The following is a 25,007-nucleotide window of genomic DNA, read 5'->3' on the forward strand; positions in this document are numbered from 1 at the left end:
GGTCTCCTTTGCATATATGTGCTAGATGTTCCCGACTCTAGGGGGTGGTTCTCAACTCCATTTCAAAGCCAAAGAATCAGCGCTTTCCGAAGATGTCTCCTTGGTCATGTGGCCAGCATGACTAAATGCCAAAGGTGCACAGAACGCTGTTACCTTCCCACAAAAGGTGGTTCCTATTTTTCTACTTGCATTTTTTACGTGCTTTCAAACTGCTAGATTAGCAGAAGTTTGGACAAATAATGGGAGCTCACTCCATTACGCAGCCCTAGGGATTCGAATCGCCGAACTGCTGACCTTTCTGATTGACAAGCTCAACGTCTTTTCCACTGAGCCACTGTGTCCCCTACTTTTCAACATAGATATACCATAGAAATTTCCAACAATAAAACAATACACTGATTTATAGAAAGAACTAAAACAATTTATTTCCATCCCCTTTCAGAACATATAACAATGATTGAATATATTATTTGGGGGAGGGGAGAAAGATGCCTATTAAATAAGAATATCTGTTAAATGCAAATGTCATACTTAGTTAATAAGCATAATTATTTAATTGCTGTTTTATACCTTTGTACTAATGTGCTTTGGCTGACTAATCATATGATTGTGCAAATGATATATAAAAATGAAAAGTATATAATTATGCAATTACATTAATTGTTTGAATTGCTTTGGAAACAAAGAGTTTGTCCATTGTTTGGAGTGAAGTTGTAAGTAGAACTTTGTTGGTACATCTGAAATGTATTGAATGGAGGGCCAGACAATTGAAGTTGTACTGTGTGCATTGTTTTCTTACAGTTCCCAGACATCTAATTTTTCAGTTTTAATCTTTGTACATCATCCTTTCTTCAGCAAATTCTATACAGCAGACAACCCTCTAACTATAGCCCACCTGTGAGACAGTGGTTGTCCAAGACTATTCAATAAAGCAAATAATATAAATGTAAGAAGCAAAAGTGTTAAGTATCCCTCAAGTAGCCTATTCCTGGGCTTCTGGATGGGACCAGTTTAAGGAACACAGACTACATTACACTTTCTTCTTTCTTCTCTCAACTTCTGGTTTACTATTGGGTAACATTAGGAAAGATGAAATAAGCAATCTGAAAAAGTTATTGAATGCAGAACTCTGAATAACCACAAGTAACTTTAATGATAATATTTTACAATATGCAGAATAAAATCAGTTATTAATTAAGCTTTTAATTAAGCTTCTTAGAACAAAGTCTCTATTCCTTCAGTCCATATATTATGAACAGTTTAATAAATTATCTGGACTATGGCCATTTGTGTGTTAATTTTATTCTGTAGAATGTTTATTATAGTGGGATTCTGCATATTGTTCTGAAATGAATAATCATTTAAATATAGCATGAAAGACAGTTGTTTTATCCAGAATCATTTCTTTCTATGTACAAGATTTCTTTTACTATGGTTCATAAATATTCACATTTTTTTTTGCTTTAATATCCATGTATCATACGCCTAGTTCCTTACATACTTACCTGAATTCTTGCTCCAGGAAAAGACAAATTCAAATAGAATAATGATCTATTTAAAAGATCCCATGACTGAGAAACCAAAATATCCAGCCTCTTTTACAGTCTTTTTCGGGAATCTTTTTTCCCTTATATCTAGAAATAATATTAAGTGATAATTAAGTAGCATCACTAAAGTTTCACTTTTCTTTTTATGTTGCAGGTTTTATATTGGACTAGCAGTCAGAACCAGCTCAGTATCCTGGACACAAATAGAACATCTGCAGAACTTTTGCTTCCTTTAAACGACGATTATGTTATAGAAGTGAAAGCAGTGACTGATGGTGGAGATGGCATTAGCAGTGACCAGATTAAAGTCCCTAAATTAGCAAGTATGTTTACAGGATGCTAATGCACAATGCTTTGTTAAAAGATGGTTTATCTTCAGGATGAAATTTAATATAAGATGTGAATGTTATTTGATGAAAGAAGTTGATCTTTTCTTTCGGATGAACTTGCTTTCAAATAAAGGGCTGTGTGCTGAAATTTCTACTTTTAGCATATCATTTTGCATAATATGGCCAAAATAGGAGGTGAATGTTCAATTTAAGAAGCAGAAGGTGTTTCACCTCTCATTTACAATCTTCGAAGAGTAGATTTTAAATGGAAACTGCAGGAACTGAATAATGCTTAATTTAAGAAATTAAAGAAAAGTATCTTCAGTTAATTTAGCAGTAGAAATAGAACTTAGACATACATACTGCTTCACATTGCTTTACAACCCTCTCTAAGTGGTTTACGGAGTCAGCATGTTGCCCCCAACAATCTGAGTCCTCATTTTACTGACCTTGGAAGGATGAAAGGCTGAGTCAACCTTGAGTCTGGTGAGATTCGAACTGCCAAATTGCAGGCAGCCAGCAGGCAGCAGAAGTAGCCTACAGTACTGCATTCCAACCACTGTGCCACTATAGCTCTTACTTGTATAAATATCTATATTTCCACCTAGTTATTTCTGATAGATCAAACATATATTGTATTCTGTAATGTATGTATGAACTCAAACCTTATTTTAAAAGTATATTGTGCATTTCAGTAAAGATAGAGTAAATGAGACAGTCTGGCTAACTGTGGCAGATTCTAACAAAGCTAGGAACAGACAGACCTTGCTAATACCTGATTACAAGACCACCCAAAAAAGTCCCAGGGTTGTAAATTATATTATAAAACTTTTGATTGATGTATGGATTGATTGATTGAATCATGGAATTTGCAATGACAAATCTCTTTCTTGGTACTGCTTAAAAAAACAATATGAACAAGTCCATATAGTTACACAGAACCAGGCCCAACCTTTCAAAAGAAAGTTACATTAACATATAATGTGTTTTGGAATTTATAATATAGGAGTAGTCTCTTCGCAAACAAAACATAAAAGAAGAAGAAAAGGATGAAAGGCCAGGGTAACATTAGAAATAACTTCCTACGTTTAGACCTCTATAAATTTAACTGAAAAAAATGTTTTCAAAGTCCTAAAATCTAAAAACTTCTCGAATGCCAGATACCTGTGCTTAATTGGAGAGATGAAATTTATTGGCTGTATAAACATAATGAAGGCCAAAATACATTGTCAGTATTTTCTATCTAGCTTCCACAGACAATTATTTGTGTTGAACCCACTGGCTACTTTCACACACTAAATAATTTCCAAACGAATTAATTAATTTGATTGTTGTTTTAAAAAAATTGAATGTCAGAGCCTGAATCAGTAATTGTGTTTGTAAAGAATGACAAATTAATCTTTTCATTAGTAGAGACGATTAATATTTACCAGGCTTTTCAAAAACATCACAGAATTACAATTTGAAGAAACAGTGGCAGACAAAATATATGTACCAACAGAGGAACTGTTTGTAGCTTAGGGTTTAAATGAGGGGTCCTTGGTGATCTCTGAGTTTGATTGTTTACTTGCAGATGTTTCATTACTAGAACTGATGATAGAATAGAATAACAGCATTGGAAGGAACCTTGGAGGTTGTCTAGACCAATTCCTTGCTCAGGCAGGAATCCTATACCACTTCAGACAAATGGTTGTCCAATCTCTTCTTAAAAACCTCCGGTGTTGGAGAATTCACAACTTCTGGGGGCAAGTTGTTCCACTGGTTCTAACTGTCAGGAAATTTCTCCTTAGTTCTAAGTTGCCTCTCTCCTTCAGTAGTTTCCATCCATTGCTTCTCCAAAGCCCTCAGATGTTTTGGGGAATAGCTCGACTTCCTCTTCTTTGTGGCAACCCCTGAGATATTAGAGCACTGCTATCATGTCACTCCTAGTCCTCCTTTTCATTAAACTAGACATACCCAATTCCAGCAGCCTTTCTTCGTATGTTTTAGCCTCTACCCTCCTAATCATCTTTGTTGCTCTACCCTGCACTCTTTCTAGAATCTCAACATCTTTTTTACATTGTGGTGACCACAATTGGATGCAGTATTCCAGGTGTGGCCTTACCAAGGCATTATAAAGGGGTATTAGCACTTCACATGATCTTGAGTCTATCCCTCTGCTAATGCAACCTAGAACTGTGTTAGCTTTTTGGGCAGCTATAGCACACTGCTCGCTCATATTTAAGTGATTGTCCACTAGGACTCCAAGATCTCTCTCACACAGTTACTACTGTTGAGCAAGGTACCACCTATACCAGTGATGGCTAACCTTTTCTGGACCGAGTGTCCAAAGTGCACATGCACTCCTGAATCTCCAAAATGCAATGTGTGTGTGTGCCCTCCTCATGATGGCTCATGTGGCATCAGAGAGGGCACTACATGCCATCTCTGGCATGTGTGTCATATGTTCACCATCAAGGACCTATACCGTACCTGTTCATTTGGTTTTTCTGATATTTGGGTATATAGTTTGGGTATTGAAAGGACTGCAAGACCAACCTGAGGGACCACCAAGCATCCCTCAAAATATATGTATTTATTAGGAATGCTATCCTCAGGTCTGCATCAATATTTCACCTATGGGAATTTTGACCAACTTAACAGATTCCAAACTCTAATTAAGTACACTTGTTTTTTCAGTGGTCTCATCCAATTGGATGTTATCAAGAACAAGAGAGATACAGCTATATTATCTTGGAATGGTTTCCCCTTTAGCCAAGAGTGAAACCATTAAGGTTGAAGATTTTTATCAGTAAAGATTTCACCAAGTCTAAGGAGTCGTTGTTTATATCAGATAGATAAGATTCTGATTAATTGTTCTGTTGGAAAATTTCCCCTTAGTTCTAGGTCTGTTATTGTTATTGGTAAGATGTTTCTCATCTTCAACCTTAATTATGAGAAACAATTAAGGAATTTCTGTTTTTCATAATTAATTGGAATGAAGATTGAGGAAAAATTTCCCAACAGAATAATCATTGAAAAATTTGCCTCCAGAAATCGTCGGTGCTCTCTAACTCTGGAGGTTTTTAAGAAGAGATTGTGCAACCATTTGTCTGAAATAGTACAGGGTTCTTGCTGTTGCAGGGATTTGGACTAGAAGACCTCCATGGTCCCTTCCAAGTCTGTTATTCTCAGGGCGGAATAAATTACAGCCTCATTATGAGCCTTTAGTGATTAAAATAAATGCTTGCTTAATTCTGTACTGCATACTCAATCACTACCACAATAAAAAGTGATGCTATTGTTTTATTTTGCACAAATTGGAGAATCAAAATAGTGTGATGTCAGTGGTGTGCATCAAATCATTAAATAGTAAAATAACTACCGTATATACTCGAGTATAGGCCGACCCGAATATAAGCCGAGGCACCTAATTTACCACAAAAAACTGGAAAAGTTATTGACTCGAGTATAAGCCTAGGGTGGGAAATGCAGCAGCTACCGATAAATTTCAAAAATAAAAATAGATACCAATAATGCCATTGCCCATTGAATAACATATACAGCCTGCCTGTGCCCATTAAATATACAGTAGCCATTGTAAAAATTTGCTCTGCATAACAAATTATTATCACACAATACCGGTGTATTCAATGAAATACTTCACTCACCTCATGATGCTGATGTCCCGCTGTGATGATGATGTCCCGCCTCCTATGACACACGGCACAGTGATTCCTATCATTGGATCACTGTACCAGAGGAGGTGGGACATCGCTATGTGGCTGCTTGCCATAACAAGGAGGAGGTGGGACATCGTTGCAGAGCGGCAGGAGGGGGAGGAAGGGGAATCGTAAGATAGCCCTGCATTACATTAGAACGTGAGGAGGGGGGATGGTGCGGTGCACGCTGCGCGGTAAACTGACACAGAGGGAGGGGAAACTCAGGAGCGCTGGGCCATTCACGAGCGTCACCCAGCGGCATGGCCCCGCCCCTTTTTCTCCTCCATTTTGGGCAAATTTTTCACTGACTTGAGTATAAGCCGAGGCGGCTTTTTTCAGCTCAAAAAGTGGGCTGAAAAACTAGGCTTATACTTGAGTATATACAGTATGCAGTACATATACAATGCTAACACTAAGAAAAATATGAAATTATTCATTCAAAAAACAGCAAGAAATAAACACCATATTTCTATGAAACAGTGAGATATATATTATTGAGGCTGCATAGATCCCTTAGTAAACATTATACATAACGTTCCCAAGAGACCAAAAAACCAAAGAACCTCACAGTCCCTTTTAAATATTTCTTTAAAAGCATGTCTGTCTACATTTCCCTCTCTAATTATTGCTAGCTTACTTCTAAGCAGCTAGGAATATATAATATACAGAATGATGCCCAGAGCAATTTCAAACATATTTTAGTTTCAATATTTTTTTCAGTTGTCTGGAGCTTCCCAATGAATTCTACAATAGTCTTGCAAGCAACTCAGAAAAATAGGGATGAATCACATGTAAGGATTTTTTTAAATGCCTTTGAGGGCATCTTAACTCCTGGCAACTACATAGAATTTTTAAGCAACATTTTTCAGAAGCAGTTTGCCCTTGCCTTTCTCCTAAGGCAGATAAAGTCACCCAGCTGTTTTCTTGCCACAGGCATGGCTATAATTCACAGTCCCCCAGTATCTAGTAGAGTGCACCAAAATAACTCTCAGGGAATTGAGTTTTTAGTATATGAAGTTGTGGTTGAAGGCAGGTAAAAAAAAATCCTACAAAAATCAAAAGCTTTATAAATCCAAAGAACATTGAGTTGAAGAGCAAGGTACTGTTAAAAATACACCTTTTTATCTTCTTCCACTAATATTTTATTTTGCTCCTCATTTGTTTCAGGTATGGATGCAAGAGGAAGTTGTGCAGAAAGCTTAAATTGCCTCTCCAGCTTGATGTCCATAACTCTGTTCTTGATTTTCAATGCAATATTGTGATAGTGTATTTTCAGATAGTGCAAGACCAGGTGTATCATTTACTTTGAAGTGCTTTTTAAGACAACAATTACAAGACCAACAGAAATAATAGGTGGGAGTTAATATGCATGCATTTACTACCAGTCTGCATTTAAACATTTTTTATCCTTTCTGATATTTCATTCTAAAGAAATAAAGCATATCCATCTCAAACAATTCCTTCTAAAGGAATATAAAATGCCTTAAGACTTAATGAACCAAAGGACTTTTTAACATTACATATTTCTGATGTGACAAAAATAAGAAGATGAGCATTGGAAAAATGCTTTGAGAGTCTTTATGTTTTCCAAGTAACAAGAATATTTTAACGTCTGAAATAAAACCTTTTAATATTAATTTGCATTAATTACAAATTATATTTCACCACTGCTTGATGAAAAACCTTGAATAATTTCCTTAAAGCCTCTCAGTGCTAGACTTCATTTGAATAGATGATCATCTCTGTTTATATTCATATAGACTGTACATATTTACTTTTGTTGTAAACTGTTAAGTATAAAAGAAACTGGTTTACTAAAAAGTTCATCACGCTTCCATTTTTATTTTTTTTTTTGTTTCATTAATGTTTGGTAACTTCTGGTAGTTTTTTTTCTGATTTTTGTTTGTTTACTTGCTTTATTGGTAGAGGCTGTTCATGGAGATAGTATTCTCCTCTGTTCTAGACTGATGCAATCGCCTAGAATATCTTAGTTGAAAAATGTATTTGTACAATTTCAAAACTTAAAAGTGGAAAATCCCAGGACTGGCTTTTACATTAGAGCACTGAATGATATCTTATCTTTTTCATGTCTTTCCACCCACATAAAAAATGAACTGTGCTTCTTTTCGGTTCAAAACCATATTAATCTATGAAGGTACTTCAGAAGCTCTACAGGACAAATTCACTTGCAACTCTTCATCCATGCAGCTTTGAATTCGGTCCTTAACATTTAGGATCTTCTTGATATATCAAAGTCTGAAAGTATCTGCACTTATTTTATTTATGCTTGCACATCCTTTTAGTAAGCTACTGTAGCTCTTCTTGTTCTCTTAGTTTTGCATTGTGTTTTTGTCTGTATTAGTATTTTGCTTTGCATTTTTTAGAAACAGATGAAGTGCCCAGAACAGAACATCACACTTCCAGTACAATGCACCAGAGCCTTATAGCCAGGAAATAACTTCCTAAATATGTAATGTTTGAATATGCAACCCTCAATTTGTTGCTGTCCAAAATGCCAGGTTATACTCTCTTTGGATGTAAGTCCAATTGCAATGTTTCTACCCCATTGTTTAGAATTATTCTGGATGATAGATTCATTCCTGCTCTCTTATTTATATAAACAAATTTAATTTTCTTTTTGACCAATTTTTCATTGCAAATAATGTATAAGCATTCCTGTTTGGCATATCTTGTTTACAATTTCAATGCTTCTAAAATAATTCTCACTCCAAATACAATTTGTATGGATTCACTTTTTCTGACCTTTCTACTAAATACTTGAGTTAGACTCTTGAACAAGATCTGTAAAAATTCAAGCATTGCTCTATATTTTATTAGGTTTTCAGAACAAAAAATAATCACAGCTTTGACAGTTTCTCCTTTTTGGTGTCTGTATATAATGTACATAGTAAAATAACACTGTAGCTACTGCCTCCTCAACATGGAAAATGGGAACTATTGATGCTTCCAAATGCTTGTCTTTCAATGGGAATAAAGTTCCTTTACATAATACATAGCAAATTTTCATTCACTGAATGGTAACTTTACCATTCATGTTACAAGAAAATTCTACACCATGTTCCTATGACTACCATTTTCATGATCAACTTACTGGATTTACCTTCTGCTATTGTCTCCATGAGATGTTTAGAATATACTAGTTTCATATTGAAAAAGTTTTGCCTAATTTTATTTCAACTATTAGCTGTGTGTATATATCCTATGGCTATCTGTATGTATTTTTTTATTCTAATAAAATATTTATAATATTGAAAATTTCTAGTTATGTCAGAATTTCAAATATTTCAGTGTAATGGAAAAAACCATGGATAGTTATTCTTTCTAAGTGTGTGTCCCTGTTAATACATATAGTAGTTAAGCTAGAAGCCAAGATTAAATTTATGTGTTTAAAATTATTATAGGTGTTTATGCTTTTTATCAAATACATAGATATTATTTTGGGGATAGAATATGTATTTCATAATTTGGGGAGGGGTTAGAGTCAGGGCAACTGAATAGAGCTCAGTGTTTACTGGGATCTGGCCAGAATAACAGCAATAGCAATAGTTAGGCTTATATACCGCTTCATAGGGCTTTCAGCCCTCTCTAAGCGGTTTACAGAGTCAGCATATTGCCCCCAACAACAATCTGGGTCCTCATTTTACCCACCTCGGAAGGATGGAAGGCTGAGTCAACCTTGAGCCTGGTGGGATTTGAACAGCCAAACTGCTGAACTGCAGTGCTGCATTTAACCACTGCGCCACTCAGCTCCATCCAATCATCCTGATTCTACTCCAAAAAAATAATAATAATACAGGGGTGTTAAAAGGGAGTTTTTATAGATATTCTATTTCTAGAAAAATCCAAAATATTCTAGTTTGAGCTCAATTCATGAAATGCACTATATAAGGCTTATCAAATTTAGTCATGAATGATGTCAGCATTCCTAGTATCATGCAGAATTAAATCAGAGTCCAAGGCAAAACGATCCTTTTTGTTCCAATTTAATAAGACAGACATCTTAGGCACATCTGTGTTAATCCCAATACTGGAAATGACATCAGAATTCTACCCAGTTAAAAGTTCATGATCTTGTCCCCACACCCACAATCCATCACATAGTCCAATCTTCTTCTTCCACGATGGCATCTCCACCCAGCTGCTTCTGGTCAGGTGTGAAAGTGCAGAGACGAAGGATGACCTTGGCTTCTAGTAAAGAATGAAAATAATACATTCCACAATCCTACTCCTTCTATTGCCCCCTCCCATCGACTATACTAAAGAAACAGCATAATGAAATAAGAGAAAGTGTGGCAGGCCAAAATTCTAAAAGGAATATTGCTGGCCTGAGAAATATATTTATATAATCAGAAGTATAAATTAAAACGTAGAATCTTCTATAACTTATAAAAGTTCCTTAATATATATATTTTAACTAAATCCGTGAAGACAGAGAATTTTTTAAAAAAATCACTAAGGTGTGCAAACAAGAAACAGACCAAATTAGCTTTCATCAAATTTCTTTTTATTCCTAAAGCAGATCCTAATCTTTCAAACCATAAGGCTAAGCTTCCTTAGCTGTACTTTTTAAATTAGGACAATGCTACATGAGACTTAATTATGTTCAATATCAATTTTATGGGATTAAAGGATTTGTGAACTAAAGAAAGGTGTGAAGACTGCACTGTGGTAAATTTATAAACATTGGGCTGGATCCAGAGTTGTCCCTCTGAATAGAATAACACATAAAACAGAAAAAGGCACCATCTGAATGTTTCAATTTCTTTTACTAGTCACCATGTTCTAATACACTTTATAAAAGTGTTTTCACCCAATAAATACATAAGGTGTTTGTACTTGCACTGAAAGTTTTCAAAAATGTGAATCCCTACTCTTGCACCATTCCATAATGTTCCAAAACAGCATGAGTCTCTCTACACTGCCTTCAGCATACCCAAAAGTGGTTTTAGAAATTGCTCTATTTATAATTGCTCTCAAATGCTACCATGCAGCTCAAACCCATTTTCTCAAGCCAAATGTGAAAGAAATGAAATCCTTTTCTGCCCTGTTGCAGACTGGAATAGGGAAGTAACTGGACCATATTATTAAGAAACAATATATTTTTGTATGTATTGCTGGGTGCCACAAAGCCTCTTATTTAATCCATTTAAGGAGCCAATTGTGGATCAAATGTGATCCATAATTTCCACATGAGCTCTGTGATTCTGAGCCAAGAACTGAAAATAAAATGAGGTGGGAGTCCTTCATTAGTACACAAGTTGGCATAACAGTATATCTCCCAATATTTTAGACTCTGAAGAGCTGAACCAAAAGAATGAAGACGTAATACTTGTTGCTACATTTCTTATTCTGGACTAGAAATATTGTTTAACTTTATAGGTGAGGATGGAAGACTAGATTTATAACATTGCCAGCTATATACACTCTACTCGGTGAAACCAGGAAGATGTGCTTGATTTATGTGATGTCTCTTGTACTACATAATCCAACCCTAAAAAGACATGGACTACATCAAGGGTGTCAGACTCAAGACCCATGGTGCTTAGATCTGGCCCGTGGTGCTGGCCTGGAAATATTTTAAAAAACCAGCCTATGTGCTTCTGCCGGCCAAAAAGGGCATAGGGGAGCTGCATATGCTTCTTCCCCCACAGCCCATTTTCATCTGGCAGAGTGCTGTAGGAGGCCGTGGGTGACCCCTGCCTGTTTTTGCCACCAAGGTGCTACAGGAGGCATCCGTGCTGTTCCTCCTGCCAGCCCACGGAAGAGAACTACAATGCTGATCCGGGCCTCGAAGAAATCCAGTTTGACACTCCTGAACCAAGTAATCATGCAAGATCACGTTTGTTTATCAAATTTATATTATCTTGCAAAACTGTGACACAGTAATCCCAAAAGGCAATATATAACAATTGTTTAGATAACAATTGTTATCTAAAACCAGTAGACATTATTGCTAAGAAACATGAAAAACTATAAAAGCAGAACTAAATAAGGAAAGGGAAACAATAGAGGGATATCAAAAATAAAATAAAATAAAAAAATGCAAAGATATTAGGTAGTTATGCTTTCAGAAGTAGAAGTGTTAATGGTTTATTTTTTATCAATTAACAAAATGGAAAGTAAATGATAGGAGAGAAATCCAAGTCAAATCGGTATTTGGTGTGACCATCCAGTCGCACAGTACTCTGTGTGGGGTGGTGTGTGTGTGTGTGTGTGTGTGGTGTGTGTGTGTGAGATAGGTAAATAGATAAGATGATGGATGGATGGATGGATGGATGGATGGATGGATGGATGGATGGATGGATATAATAGACACAATAGGTAGATGATAGATAGATAGATAGATAGATAGATAGATAGATAGATAGATAGATAGATAGAGACAGACAGACAGACAGACAGATAGATGATAGGTAGGTAGGTAGGTAGGTAGGTAGGTAGATAGATAGATAGATAGATAGATAGATGATAGATAGATAGATAGATAGATAGATAGATATATAGATAGATAGATAGATAGATAGATAGATAGATAGATGTTTACATGCCTGCTGGCATGACCCGGTTTATGAAGGTTTATGAAGGTTTTATGGACCTTCAAAGGTGATAATGCTGACTTCATCTCTGGGGAGGATTCCACATGCAGGTGGCAGAGCCAAAAATTCCCACTGCTTAGGGCCCACCAAATGTAGCTCTCTGTACAACAGAACAGAGAGCTATTGGCTATTAGATCTGGGCAGGTGAAAGCAGGAAAATGTGGTTTTTAAGAAGAGATTGTACAACCATTTGTCTGGAATCTTATAGGGTTTCCTCCTTGAGCTGGGGTGTTGTATTAGAAGACCTCCAAGGTCCCTTCCAACTCTGTTATTCTGTGAATTCTGTTATGATGATGACGATTTGGACTAAAAGATAACAAAATATTGTTGAGATAAGATACAGTAAGCTAGAACCAAGATCAGAACGTAGATTTAAATATTGTCTCATAATGGTTGCGTTGCTCAGATATCAGCACCCTCAAAATTGGTTTCTTGTCATATCTGTTAGAATATGCAGGTTAACTATAATTTGCATAGAATGCACAGAAATAATTTAAAAGGCTATAACTGAGTCAGAAATTTCTCCCTGCTAGGCTCCTGGCAAAAGATGCAGCATGGAATCTATGGGGTTTAGATAGTGATACAAATTCCAGATCAAAGATTTGTATATATGAACTATGCACTATGCATATATGAACTGGTACTTTAAAATTAAGACAGCAACACACATTGCTTTCATATTAATTATTGGATAAGCACACATAAGCACACATTTGTTTATTCTGCCTTTTTGGCAGGAATAAAAGTGCTGGGCTGCCAAAAAGATGACATAATCTTATGAATTATACACATTTTGTTCAAGTTAAGCTATTGCATTCCAACCACTGAAACATGTCTTTGAAGATGGGTTTCAGCTATTTTTTCTATTCGTTTTAGTAATCCAAACAGTAGGGAATGTATTCACTAACACCAATTATTTGTTTGGTCTTTTGACTAAAAACAAGAATGCATATAATTTCTTGACTGATGATTATTACAATCATTTTTTTAACAAGGGAAATAAAAGGAATAGAAAATGACATATCACTAGCAATCCTGGTTGGGAATTATGGATTATTGGTCTTAGGGAGGTATGCGGCAGAAGATGGTCTCGCAGGTATCCGACAAAAACATAGTTATAATGTCATGATGAAAGCTCCACCCCTAGCATAATTGTCTGTGATGTGCACAAGTAGAAAAGAGGTAGAGTTTGTGCCTCACCCCTGTTGTTCTGCTGGGGAAATACTAGACAGGCTGGCAAGAGTTAACTACTAGGTATAGCTTTACAATGCAGAAAAGCATAATAATCAATGAGAAAAGACATTTGGGTTGAGACTACTGCAAAATATGTATCTTCCAGGTATGTATATTGGTTAATAGATATTCATATAATTTATTGTTCTTCTAGACAATTCATAACCTCTCTGTTCCATCTCTCTTTATCTGGAAATAAGAACAAATTCTGACCATTTTAGGACTAAAGTGGTCAATCCAATTCATAAAGTATCTTCTGTTTGTAGTGAAATTCCTGCTCTGCAGCTTTTTCCAATGAGTCAACATGAGCAGCCAAGAGGCTACACACTGATGCAGTATCACAAGTTTGAAGCACAACTAAAACAAATTCTAAAATAGTTCAAAAGATTTTAAAAAAACAGAAGTCTTTATTTTTAGAAACTGAAATACAGATTTCAGCACAGTACTACATTGCCCCTTTAATTAGACTCATTAATTATATTACTGCCAATCTTTATAGAGGCCCAGCAGGAAATATTTCATGAGGAATTATCCAGTTTATTGAGTTATTATTTACAGGAGCTAGGACTGAAATTACTAAAGATAAGCAATTCATTGTTGCTTCTCTGGGAATTGGCAGATCATATAGGTAGTGAAGTAGCAGAATACTGACAAAAGCAAAGAACCATTAGAACCATAAGTAGTTGGATGGCAAGGATCTTTGTGTTAAAGAAGTAAGGGATTCTAGAAGCTGATTCAGTTTTTGTTTTCTCTTTGTTAAAGAAAATGAAAATGTATTTTCACAAGACAATCCATAGAGCTAAAATGAAAATATTCTAGACAAATGGAAAACAAAAAAATAATTTAGACTAGCTAACCATCTGAGAGTGTTTAAGGTAGTCAAATAAGAAATTACCGATCATTCATCAAAACTATATATCCGTGATGGCACACCTATGGCACTAGGGTCACAGGTGGCACACGGAGTCATATCTGCCAGCACATGAACTGTCAGCTCCAGCATGCATGTGTGCACCGGCCAGATGATTTTCGGCCTTCTGGAGGGCCAGGCAAAAAAAAAAGTGGGCCCAATGGGCCAGCCAGAAATTTGGAAATGATCTGTTTCCGGCTTCAAGGGGGCTTCCGAGGGACTGAGGGAGGCTTTCCTGGAGCCTGGGGGAGGGTGAAAAACAGCCTCCCCGCCCCCCAGAGGAAATACCAAGTTCAACTTGGAGGTGGGCAGTGTGTTGCATGTGGCGGTGGGTTTTTAAGAAAGATACATTTCAGAAAATGTAGTTTTTGCAAGTTATCTAACCATTGATTACTCAGGACTTACTCCTTAGTAAAATTACTGACCTGACACGCATTACAAAGACCTGGCTGAGAAGGGTTAGATGTAGTGTCAATCTTTCCCAGGTCTATCCACCAATTTTTTCCACAATGCAGTAACCTAAAATTGGAAGAAAGGCGGTAGGGCTATAGTGTAGAGCAGGGATGGAGAACCATGGCCCTTTTATAACTTGCTGGCTCAGGAATACTGGGAGTTGAGGTCCACAAGTCATAAAAGGGCAATGGTTGTCCCCCATCCCCCCCACCTCCAGTCTAGGGGACTCCTATCTCTCTCGCCAGCAATATACCAATTTTGCTGTCTTGCTGCTGCCATCTCTCGCCTGGAATCAGTTAGCCTTAGGAATCTGTTAGTGACAATCCAGCTTGTTGCACAACAGTCATCTTAGCTATCTTAGCTAGATGAAGTAATATCATCTTAGCTAGATGAAGTAATATCTAATATGACCTAATTTTCTTTCTTCAGAGGCAAAAATAAAAATACTCAACCAGGAAGATCGTTCAAATTATAAGCCACTTTGAAATATTGATTCTTAAGTAAGACTATTGATAAACTCATGGATCCAGAATTCATGGCTACAGAAACATCTGCATATAATATATTTCTGGAGTCATTTTAGTTAGAGTTTGATATAGGATACTGCTTTGATGGGCCTATGACAAAAACTAGGCGCACTCTAATTCTCATGGTGTATACTTTATCGTCATGTCTCCTTCACAATCTAACCCTGCTCTCTTCACAATCTAACCCTGCTCATCTCAATCTAAAGCCCATATAGAAGAGAAGAGGAACAGAATAGAATAGAATAAAAGAGTGGAAGGGACCTTGGAGGTCTTCTAACCTCCTGCTTAGGCAGGAAACCCTACACCACTCAGACAATGGTTGTCCAGCATCTTCTTAAAAAACTTCCAGTGTTGGAGCATTCACAACTTCTGAAGGCAAGTTGTTTCACTGATTAATTGTTGTCACTGTCATGAAATTTATCCTTAGTTGTAGGTTGCTCTTCTCCTTGATTAGTTTCCACCCATTGATTCATGTTCTACCCTCAGATGCTTTAGAGAATAGCTTGACTCTGTCTCCTTTGTGGCAACCCTTGAGATATTGGAGCACTGCTGTCACCCCTAGTCTTTCTTTTCATTAAACTAGACATACCTAATTCTAACAACCATTCTTTATATGTTTTAGTCCCCAGTCTCCTAATCATTTTTGTTGCTCTTCTGTGCATTCTTTCTAGAGTCTCAACATCTCTTTTTACATCATGGCAACAAAAACTGGACGCATTATTCCTAATGTGACCTTACCAAGGGATTAATACTTCATGTGATCTTTATCCTATCCCTCAGTTTATGCTGCCTAGAACTGTGATGGCTTATTGGCAGCTGCTGCACACTGCTGGCTCATATTTAAATGATTGCCTACTAGGACTCCAAGATCTCTATCACAGTAACTACTATTGAGTGAAGTATCACTTCTACTGGACCTGTGCATATTGTTTTTCTTGCCTAAATGTACAACCTTAACTTTTTCACCATTGATTTCTTTTTGTGAGATAGTGCCCAATGTTCATGTCTGTCAGATCCTCTGTATCTTAAGCCTGTCTTCTGGAATATTGGCTATTCTGCCAGGTTGATGTTATCTCCAAATTTGATGACTTCCCCATCTATCCCCTTGTCCAGTTTAAGTCTTTCATGCATGTGGTAAAATAGCTTATGAGTGCTTACATCTTTTAATTGTATTTTTCCAGTCTGAAAAAGTGCTACCTAATTCTTCTATCTGAGAATACCTAAGAGTCTATCACTTACTGAGTTCATTATCCCAAAAGCAATATTACCAGTAGATTTACAACTGCTGAAACTGCTTCTTTATCAAGTATACATTGAAAATATCATGAGATCAGTCCGTCATCTCTTCTTTTGAAGAATTAATAAACTAAGATGAGTAAATGTTAAGTATACAAGTGGCTAGAAAGATTTTTCAAGTATCTTGGTTGCCTTTTCCTTTTAACAATGCAATTTTATAATAAAACTGGCACAGACATCTATTCATATGATATCTGTACACAACTGAAACATATCAGTTGTGCAAATGATTTGAGCCTCCGAATGTCTTTCTTATGTGTAAGAAAATAGAAATCCATCAAAAACTTACTGCATGTTAACAAATGGCCACAATTTCCTTAACAACTCGCTGAATGACAGTGACAGAATCACATTCATCGTGATTCATCAGCAGGCTTGATAATGATCGCTGTCTTTAAGTTGTGTACTCTTTCACTGGTTTCTAAATCTGTGTTGCATATGCTTATCTGTTATTCATTGGCTTTTATTTAAGGATATCCTTAGTTTTCATGGGTTTCCTTCAGGACAGTGGTGGGATTCAAAAAAATTTACTACTAGTTCTGTGGGTGTGGCTTGGTGAGCATGGTGTGGCTTGGTGGGCATGGCTTGGTGGGTGTGGCAGGCAAGGATACTGTAAAATCTCCATTCCTCTCCACTCCCGGGAAGGTTACTGCAAAACCTCTCCATTTCCTCCCAATCAGATGGGACTCGGAGGCAGAGAATAGATCAGTGTGGGCCAGTCAGAGGTGGTAGTTACTGGTTCTCCAAACTACTTAAAATTTCACTACCAGTTCTCCAGAACTGGTCAGAACCTGCTGAATACCACCTCTGCTTCAAGGGGAAAAACATTTGGCTCAAATCAGACAATATTGCCTGATCCCTGCCTCTTAAAGAAAAACCAGGAATTCATCATGTAAGCTACTCATACTAGTCTTAAATATTTATCTCAAAAGTTCATTGCAGTCCATTAGCTTCTAGGAACAAACCTTTCTAAAAGTCTAAGTTTTAATAAGATTAGAACCCTTGCTGAGACAATGACAGTACTATGGCCCATTTTGGTGTCTTAACAAAACCTAAGTAGGCAGGATCTTCTTTAAGGAGTTGAAATCTCCAAATATTCAGCACCCAAGTGGAACAATGACTCTATTCTTATCCACAAAAAATGATTAGCAGAATTTCCACTTTGCAAACATGATACCAGATACAGAATTAGAGACTGGCTACCTTATATTTGCTTACAATCAAAATAAAAATCTATGAATACATCATTTTATTATATAATTTCCCTAAAGATGCTTTCATTGAGATATTTTTGTGAAATCCACCCAGGTAATCATCTCTGAGTTGAGGTTTATTCTTTAAGAATCATTCAAGATAAGCTGGCTTTGTATTATTCAATTTATTTAAAATTCAAAATTATAAATGGTGGCCTTTAATTATTAATATGCTCCTGGGATGAATATACTCCTCTTCTTTAATGCTCTTGGGATGAATGACCTGCTTGATTTACATGTAGAATTCTGATTTTACATGTAATTCTGTAAGAATAAAAACAGTATAATACAATTTTGTCCCATTTAATTGAACTAAATGGAACAAATGGCTGTCTTCAGTAATAAGAAGCTAGGAATGAATCAAAGAAGCAGCTGACTTAGGTTCCATATGTTAAGCAACATAAAATTTAATGTTTTATTTTGGGCAATCAACATACTATATGCATTAACATTTATTTATTCATTTATTTATTCATTCATTCATTTATTATCAAATTTAAGCACTGCCCATCTTGCTATCCAGGTAAATCCAGGTGACTCTGACTTACAACTACAAATGATAAAATTAAATAGGAAGCATATAATTAAGAATTGAATTAAAAACAGGCTGAAGAATAAAATAAGGATAAAGTTCAAAGATGTATTAAAAGACTAAAGTCTGATTAATATAAATACAAGCTTAATTAACATAAATGTACGAATGCATTGGTTGTTCAACCTTCTGTAGGTAGTTTGGAATCACTGTTTGGCAGAAATACTGCCAGTCTTTTCACAACTTTGTTTTTAAAGGAATTTCTGTGCTTTCTTTAATAGCTTTAGGCTGTACTAAGAAGCTGAAAAGTGTTCTAGAAAAAAAACCAATGACAAAGTCTTCAAGATTGCTACTATGTTGTAATGCTGATACCCACAAGGTTTCCTTAAGTCCAATTAACTTCAAGATGTTTTCACCTTATTATAATTATACCCCTTTCTCAAATGGCCCCATTAATTCACCTAGCCTTCCATTCGATTCACAGAAGAAATTACAGCTTTGCTTTATGGCAATGGAATAGTAACCCAGTTCAGGGTGACTGCAAGATTCAGGGGTTCCTCACTTACTGCTATTCTTTCAAGCTTCTTAATTGGTAGAATATGATATCCCACTTTGTCTATGCCACTTATCTGATGTTGTCTTTTCCATCACTCAGTTATTTTCATGCATTTAGCTGCCTAGAATGGGTGGCATATAAATTAAATAAATAATAATTTATTTCAATTTCAGGGAGCTGAGTTAAATTTTCTTGCTGGTCACTTATCATTCATCTATCTTCATTACTCTTATTATGAGCAATTAATGTGCGGAGTCTGTCTTCCAAATTTATGTTGAGAGTTCATTGTCCTTGACCTCACTATATGGGCTTAGAGTGCCATTTGGCTATTATATTCTATCATTTAGTTCTGAACATATTATACTACTGAAGAGGCAGCCACTCTATTTGAGTGAATACATATATAACATGCTTTAGTACAATTAAGTTTCTGTTATGTATTTTGCATTCCCCCCTCCATTTCTATTCTTCTTCTTTCACAGAAGACAGATGTTCCTCAATAAATCAGACCAGTTCTGGGAAAGCATCTTACATATGATTTCAATATCCTTGCAAGTGATTGCTTTGTTTGTCTCATCTAACACTCATGCATTTTCTCTCTGTCTTTATTTGTCATCCCATGGCAAGAAATAGCAAATGTCTTCATACACCATAAGATTCATGAGCCTTAAATTTATCAACTTCAGTTCAGATTCCTATGCCTCTTTAATCGAAAGGCTTAAAGTAGAAATATCTGACTTATGAGGCAAGTTCTAGCAGTCCAAAAATAATAATCCAGAGCCTTTTAATTATTTTGTTTCCAAGGTTCATTATCAGGGCATGAAGAACAGTTGGGTCCAGGGCAGTCGATTCTCAACAATGCCACTTAAAAAGTGTAATTCTTAAAGAAACAAAGACATTCAGTTGTTAAACAATATAACACGGTTTAGCTCTTGAAACAAAAATATTTAAACCCAAGGATTTTACAGCAAGTGTTCAAAGATTAAAATTTGGAGAAATAGTTTATCCATTTGATCTCTATAAAATTCTTTGCAACTTTTTGACTGCCTGCAGTCAAGATTACCAACAATAAGAAACTAGGTAGGTAGGTAGGGAGGTAGGTAGGTAGGTAGGTAGGTAGGTAGGTAGGTAGGTAGGTAGATAGGTAGTGATGATAGATGATTGATAGATAGATAGATAGATAGATAGATAGATAGATAGATAGATAGATAGATAGATAGATAGATAGATAGATAGGATAGAGGAGATATATGATGAAGAGATGGATGACGCTAATGGATAGATGAGAGAGGGGGGAAACAGACAGAGAGAGAGATTCTACTTCCTTCCCAAGGATCATGCAAAAAATCCTTGAAGAATTACAAACCCCCAAATTCCTATTATTAAAAACAATTTCCAGAATCAGTACTAACATAACAATATTAGCAAGCACTTTTTTCTCAATACTTTTTTGTGGGGCAAGGGTGAGGGATTTATAACAGAGCATGGATTCCCTGCCAATGTTTTGTGCCATTAGGATTTGAAATTACTTTCTTAGGGAAATTCTTGCAACTATAAGTGGTCCAGGGTGTGTGAGAATACACTGCCTTTTATTATACAATACGCTGCACAGCAGATTAAAAACATTTCCCTTGTTTTTCTAAGCAAACCTAAAACAAATCAGAATAGAAGTTTCCCAATTAGCAACCACGGAAATTGTAGAATGATAAAGAAACATGAAGCAAACAAACAACAAAATGTATCTTTAGTCTTTCAATACAACAAGATAGTCTTAAAAGTGCCAGGGAAAGAGTGGAAAACATTCTCATGCATCCCAAGAGTGAACAGAAAAACTGGAGACTCTTCTACAGAAGAAAACTTTTAGGAAAATGTAGAAGAGGTTTCAGCATAGTATTATTCTGTATTGTTATTCTTTTGTCCAGTCTTCCTTACAGAATTTACTTTTCATTAATACATCAGCCTTGAGTTCATAGAATCACTGTTCTTTTGCAAAAGTGTGCTGTAAGATTCTCAATTGGCAGAACAGCTTTCCTTAGCTGTTCTGCCAGTTCCAAACTGAATCTTTTAGATAGACAGACCAACAGATATTTATGGATAAGCTTTGCAATAACCTCACTGTCCATATAAGTCAATTAGAGAATTAGGTAAGAAAAAAACATAGGAAAGTACCGATTGTGTCGTTATGACAGGTAGTGTTGAATCCAAGCCTAAATCCAGAAAATGGCACTTACGGTAGTCACAATACTCATAGATCTTTAAAACTTTTTATGGTTGTCCTCAAAATAAGTGGTGATGGTGGTAAAATGATTTGAGTGTTGTAATCTCCTGTCACTTGTATGACTAATACTTTGAGAAATACAGTGATAGGAGATTGCACTGTTAATCAAGTGAATAATTAATATCTATCATTTTGTATAGTCTGTCATCTCATATATCAGCAGTTGTCATAGTAGAAGAGCAGAAAGGAATTTTATATACAGCACAAGCTTAAATTGTGAGATTTATCTGCAGACATTGTGCTAATAGTAGTCAATTCAGGCGTGAGTTGCTGCCGGCATCGCTGCCGGTTTGCTTCACGTGTGTCAGATGACTATAAACTGACTGTAAGTTGACTATAAGTTGAATATTAATTGTTTTGCACATGTGCAGAACATTAAAAAATTACTACATCGGTGATCAGGGAACTAGTTCGGGGGCGTGGCTAGCTGGGGTCATTGTCAGTTCAGGCAACCAAGGCCAAAATACCATTACCGGTTCACCCAAACTGGTGCAAACCAGTAGCAACCCAGCTCTGAGTCAATTAGAAAAAATATATAATAGGACTGTATAATTCATGGAGGATCAGATTTTTAATTAATGGCTGTTTAGAAGTCTTAAGCAGAATGTTTATTATTTAGAAATGACTGGAAGGAAACTAATAGTCTCCCATCAGGTTTCCAAAAGCATAATGGACAATGAGTAACACAGACTGCTGTGGATCTGCAGTATCTAGCATGACTTTTCTTATGTATGGCCACAAATAGATTTAATGACTGAAAGAATGATCTCTACTATGTGTTTACTCTGAACTGATTGAGCAATCATCCCCAGGCTGGGATACAAGATGAAAGAGTCACAGTGTGGAGGAAATGTCATAATATTTTGCCACAGGGTAGCAAAATTCACAACTAGGTGGAATTCATTCGAGTTTCTGGCAAATAAACAGGATTTGCATTGGAGTAAGATATTAAAATCTGAGCTTGCTTAGCCTTGAGAATGGAACACTACAAAGGCAGGATTAAGTCCAAATATTTTATTCCCAGTCAGAGAGATAATGGAACAAATTTGCTTTCTGTTGCAGGAAGAAGTTCAGACTTCAGTACAGGGGAGAAGTTGTTTTTTATTGGTATAAGTTACAATTCAACAATGGGCTACACACACACTTTAAAAATTTTTAAGTATAAATTGAAGGGCAGCTGCCAAAAAATCCTTGATGTCCATACATTGCCACAACAATTCCTTGTATTGTCAAGGGATAGAATTCCAGATTCTTCCTAATGCTATGGTTCTCCCAATATTAGCCATTACATTTCCTTGGTATTTTTGAAGGCTATACTAGAATTTTTTCTCTGCTCTGGAAGGGTTCCTAAGGAATTTTGCTGAATCTTGGGCAGTTAGGTGAGCTGACACAGATCATATTATTTTTAGAATTCCTGAATATTGCTATGTACTTCCTATGCATTAAATTCCATTATATTCCTGAAAATTTCTCATGTACAAGGAAATATCTGAAGCCAAGAAGGCTATGGCGGTCCTGAGCCATACTATAGAGCAGTGATTCTCAACCTCAAGAATTGTAAGAAGAATGGATTTCAACTCCCGGAATTCTGAAGCCAAATCAAAATAGCTGGAGGATTTTCAGGAAGAGGTAGCGAGAAGGAGGCAAAAGTAGAAATGAAAAAGGAGGCAATCAATCTGAACAATTATACATGTTTATTTCCCCAATGTTTCTTTACCTGGATCAGCCATACATATTTGACAGCAAAATAAAGATATTTAGCTTTGCTGTAGCATTAAGTGCTGATAGATTTTTGACTATTATACTTAATTACATTTCAGTGCTGTTGCTCATGGTGACCATCTCCAGGGAAGATAGTTGCTATGGCACTTTTGCATGTTTTCAGAACAGTCTAAAGTAAGGACTCTCTTCCACTTACTCTGAAAGTATTCCACATTTTACAAAGATTTGTAAAATTTTTGGCTTTGAACACTGAGAACAATATCTGATTTCCATCCATTCCTTTTCCCCAAAGGCAACTTGGTTCAGGGAAGACAAATGTGGACATTTCCTTAATTGTATGGAAGGAAGGAAGGAAGGAAGGAATGAATTAGGGAGGGAGGGATGGAAGGAGGGAGGGAGGGAGGGGAAGGAAGGAGTCAAGGAATGAGGGAGGGAGGGGAAGGAAGGAAGGAAGGAAGGAAGTGTTTTCAATTTTTGATATACTGTATGTAATTTTAAGATTAATATATATTACACTAAGCAAACTAGAATACTGGATTAACTTTGTAGGAGGCAGCTTCCTATGTTTCTCTTGACATAAATAGGAATTCTATAAAAGCATATTGTCATAAAAGAACATTTTAAAAAAATAAATAGGACTTTTTAAAACAAAAATTGAAAAATTCACACAATTATACCTCAAACCTGAAAACAAGTCAGCATAATATGTATGTGAGTCCACACAAATACTAGATCCAGATTGTTTCAGAAGAAAGGCTGAGGTGCTTTCTGGCATATTTCTGCATATTCAAATTGAGGTACAGTACCTGCTTGAAATAGTACACATTTCTCTAATGTAGAAAAACAGAAAAAAACACAATAGAAGGAAAGCACTACCATTGGGTTACTTTAGAGCTTTGTTTGAAAAACAGTTCTGTGTAATGTATCCTACTGACAAGATTATTATTTCACTTTCAGTCAATTTTTTGCAGTAAACAAAATTAGGTGGTGTAAATCTTTAAAGAAGTTTGGTTTCAAAGCATGTAGGACAAGAAGAAAATCCTAAAGAGAATAAGTTCTGCCCAGTCAGCATTCCAAGCAACTTGAAAGCAGAAGAGAAAACAAATGGAAAATCAGCAATGCAGAATGAAAGAGTGTAATAATAAAGTACTGAAAACAGTAATCACATATTTAGTAGGCAAAGAAATACCATTTGAAAAAACCTGTGAAAGTGAATGTTTTCCTCTTACAGTAAGTGTCAGCGTTCCAAGTATCATGTAGAATTAAATCACAGTCCAAGGCAAACTATCTTTAAAATTCCAATTTAATAAATCAGACATCCTGGCATTATGCTATGAAATCCTAATTCTGGAAGTTACATCAGAATCCCCCCAGTTAAAAGTTCATGATCTTGTCCCCACATCCACAATCCATCACATGGTCCAATCTTCTTCTTCCACCTACACCCAACTGCTTCCGATCAAGTGCAAAGGTGCAGAGACAAAAGATGACCTTGAGCTTCTAGAAAGGAATTTTTTATTTTGAAAACAACACATTCTATCCCTTGCTATCCCCCCCCTTAATGAGAGTGTGGCAGGCCAATGATTCTTAAAGGAACCGCTGCAGGCCTGACAGTAAGTTAGGTGCAGTGGTTAAATGCAGCACTGCAGGCTACTGCTAGATCAGCAGTTCAGCGGTTCAAATCTCACCGGCTCAGGGTTGACTCAGCCTTCCATCCTTCCGAGGTGGGTAAAATGAGGACCCAGATTGTTGGGGGCAATATGCTGACTCTCTGTAAACCGCTTAGAGAGGCCTGAAAGGCCTATGAAGCGGTATATAAGTCTACTGCTATTGCTATTGCTATCTCCAGCTATGGCAGCAGCACAGTCATTGAGAATGTGTTTGTGGACAGGTATGGTAGTCCTCGTTCTACAACAGTTTGTTTAGTGACCATTCAAAGTCATAAAGGCAACCATTTTTACCCCTATAACCATTGCAGCTTCCTCGTGGTCATGTGATCAAAATTTGGATGCTTGGCAACTGATTCATATTTATGGTGGTTGCAGAGTCCTGG

The 25,007-nt window shown here is 36.3% G+C and overlaps 1 protein-coding gene across 1 annotated transcript in view; it reads left to right on the forward strand.

The window, feature by feature from the left end:
• Positions 1-6,839, forward strand: part of LOC116524011 (contactin-3-like) — a 109,168-nt gene extending 102,329 nt beyond the window's left edge. The window contains 2 exon segments of the mRNA XM_032239109.1: positions 1,702-1,870; positions 6,745-6,839. Of these exon segments, the coding sequence (XP_032095000.1) occupies positions 1,702-1,870; positions 6,745-6,839 (264 nt within the window).
• Positions 6,840-25,007: the final 18,168 nt, after the last annotated feature.

The sequence above is a fragment of the Thamnophis elegans genome, chromosome 2 (genome assembly GCF_009769535.1).
Source record: "Thamnophis elegans isolate rThaEle1 chromosome 2, rThaEle1.pri, whole genome shotgun sequence".
Taxonomy (NCBI): domain Eukaryota; kingdom Metazoa; phylum Chordata; class Lepidosauria; order Squamata; family Colubridae; genus Thamnophis; species Thamnophis elegans.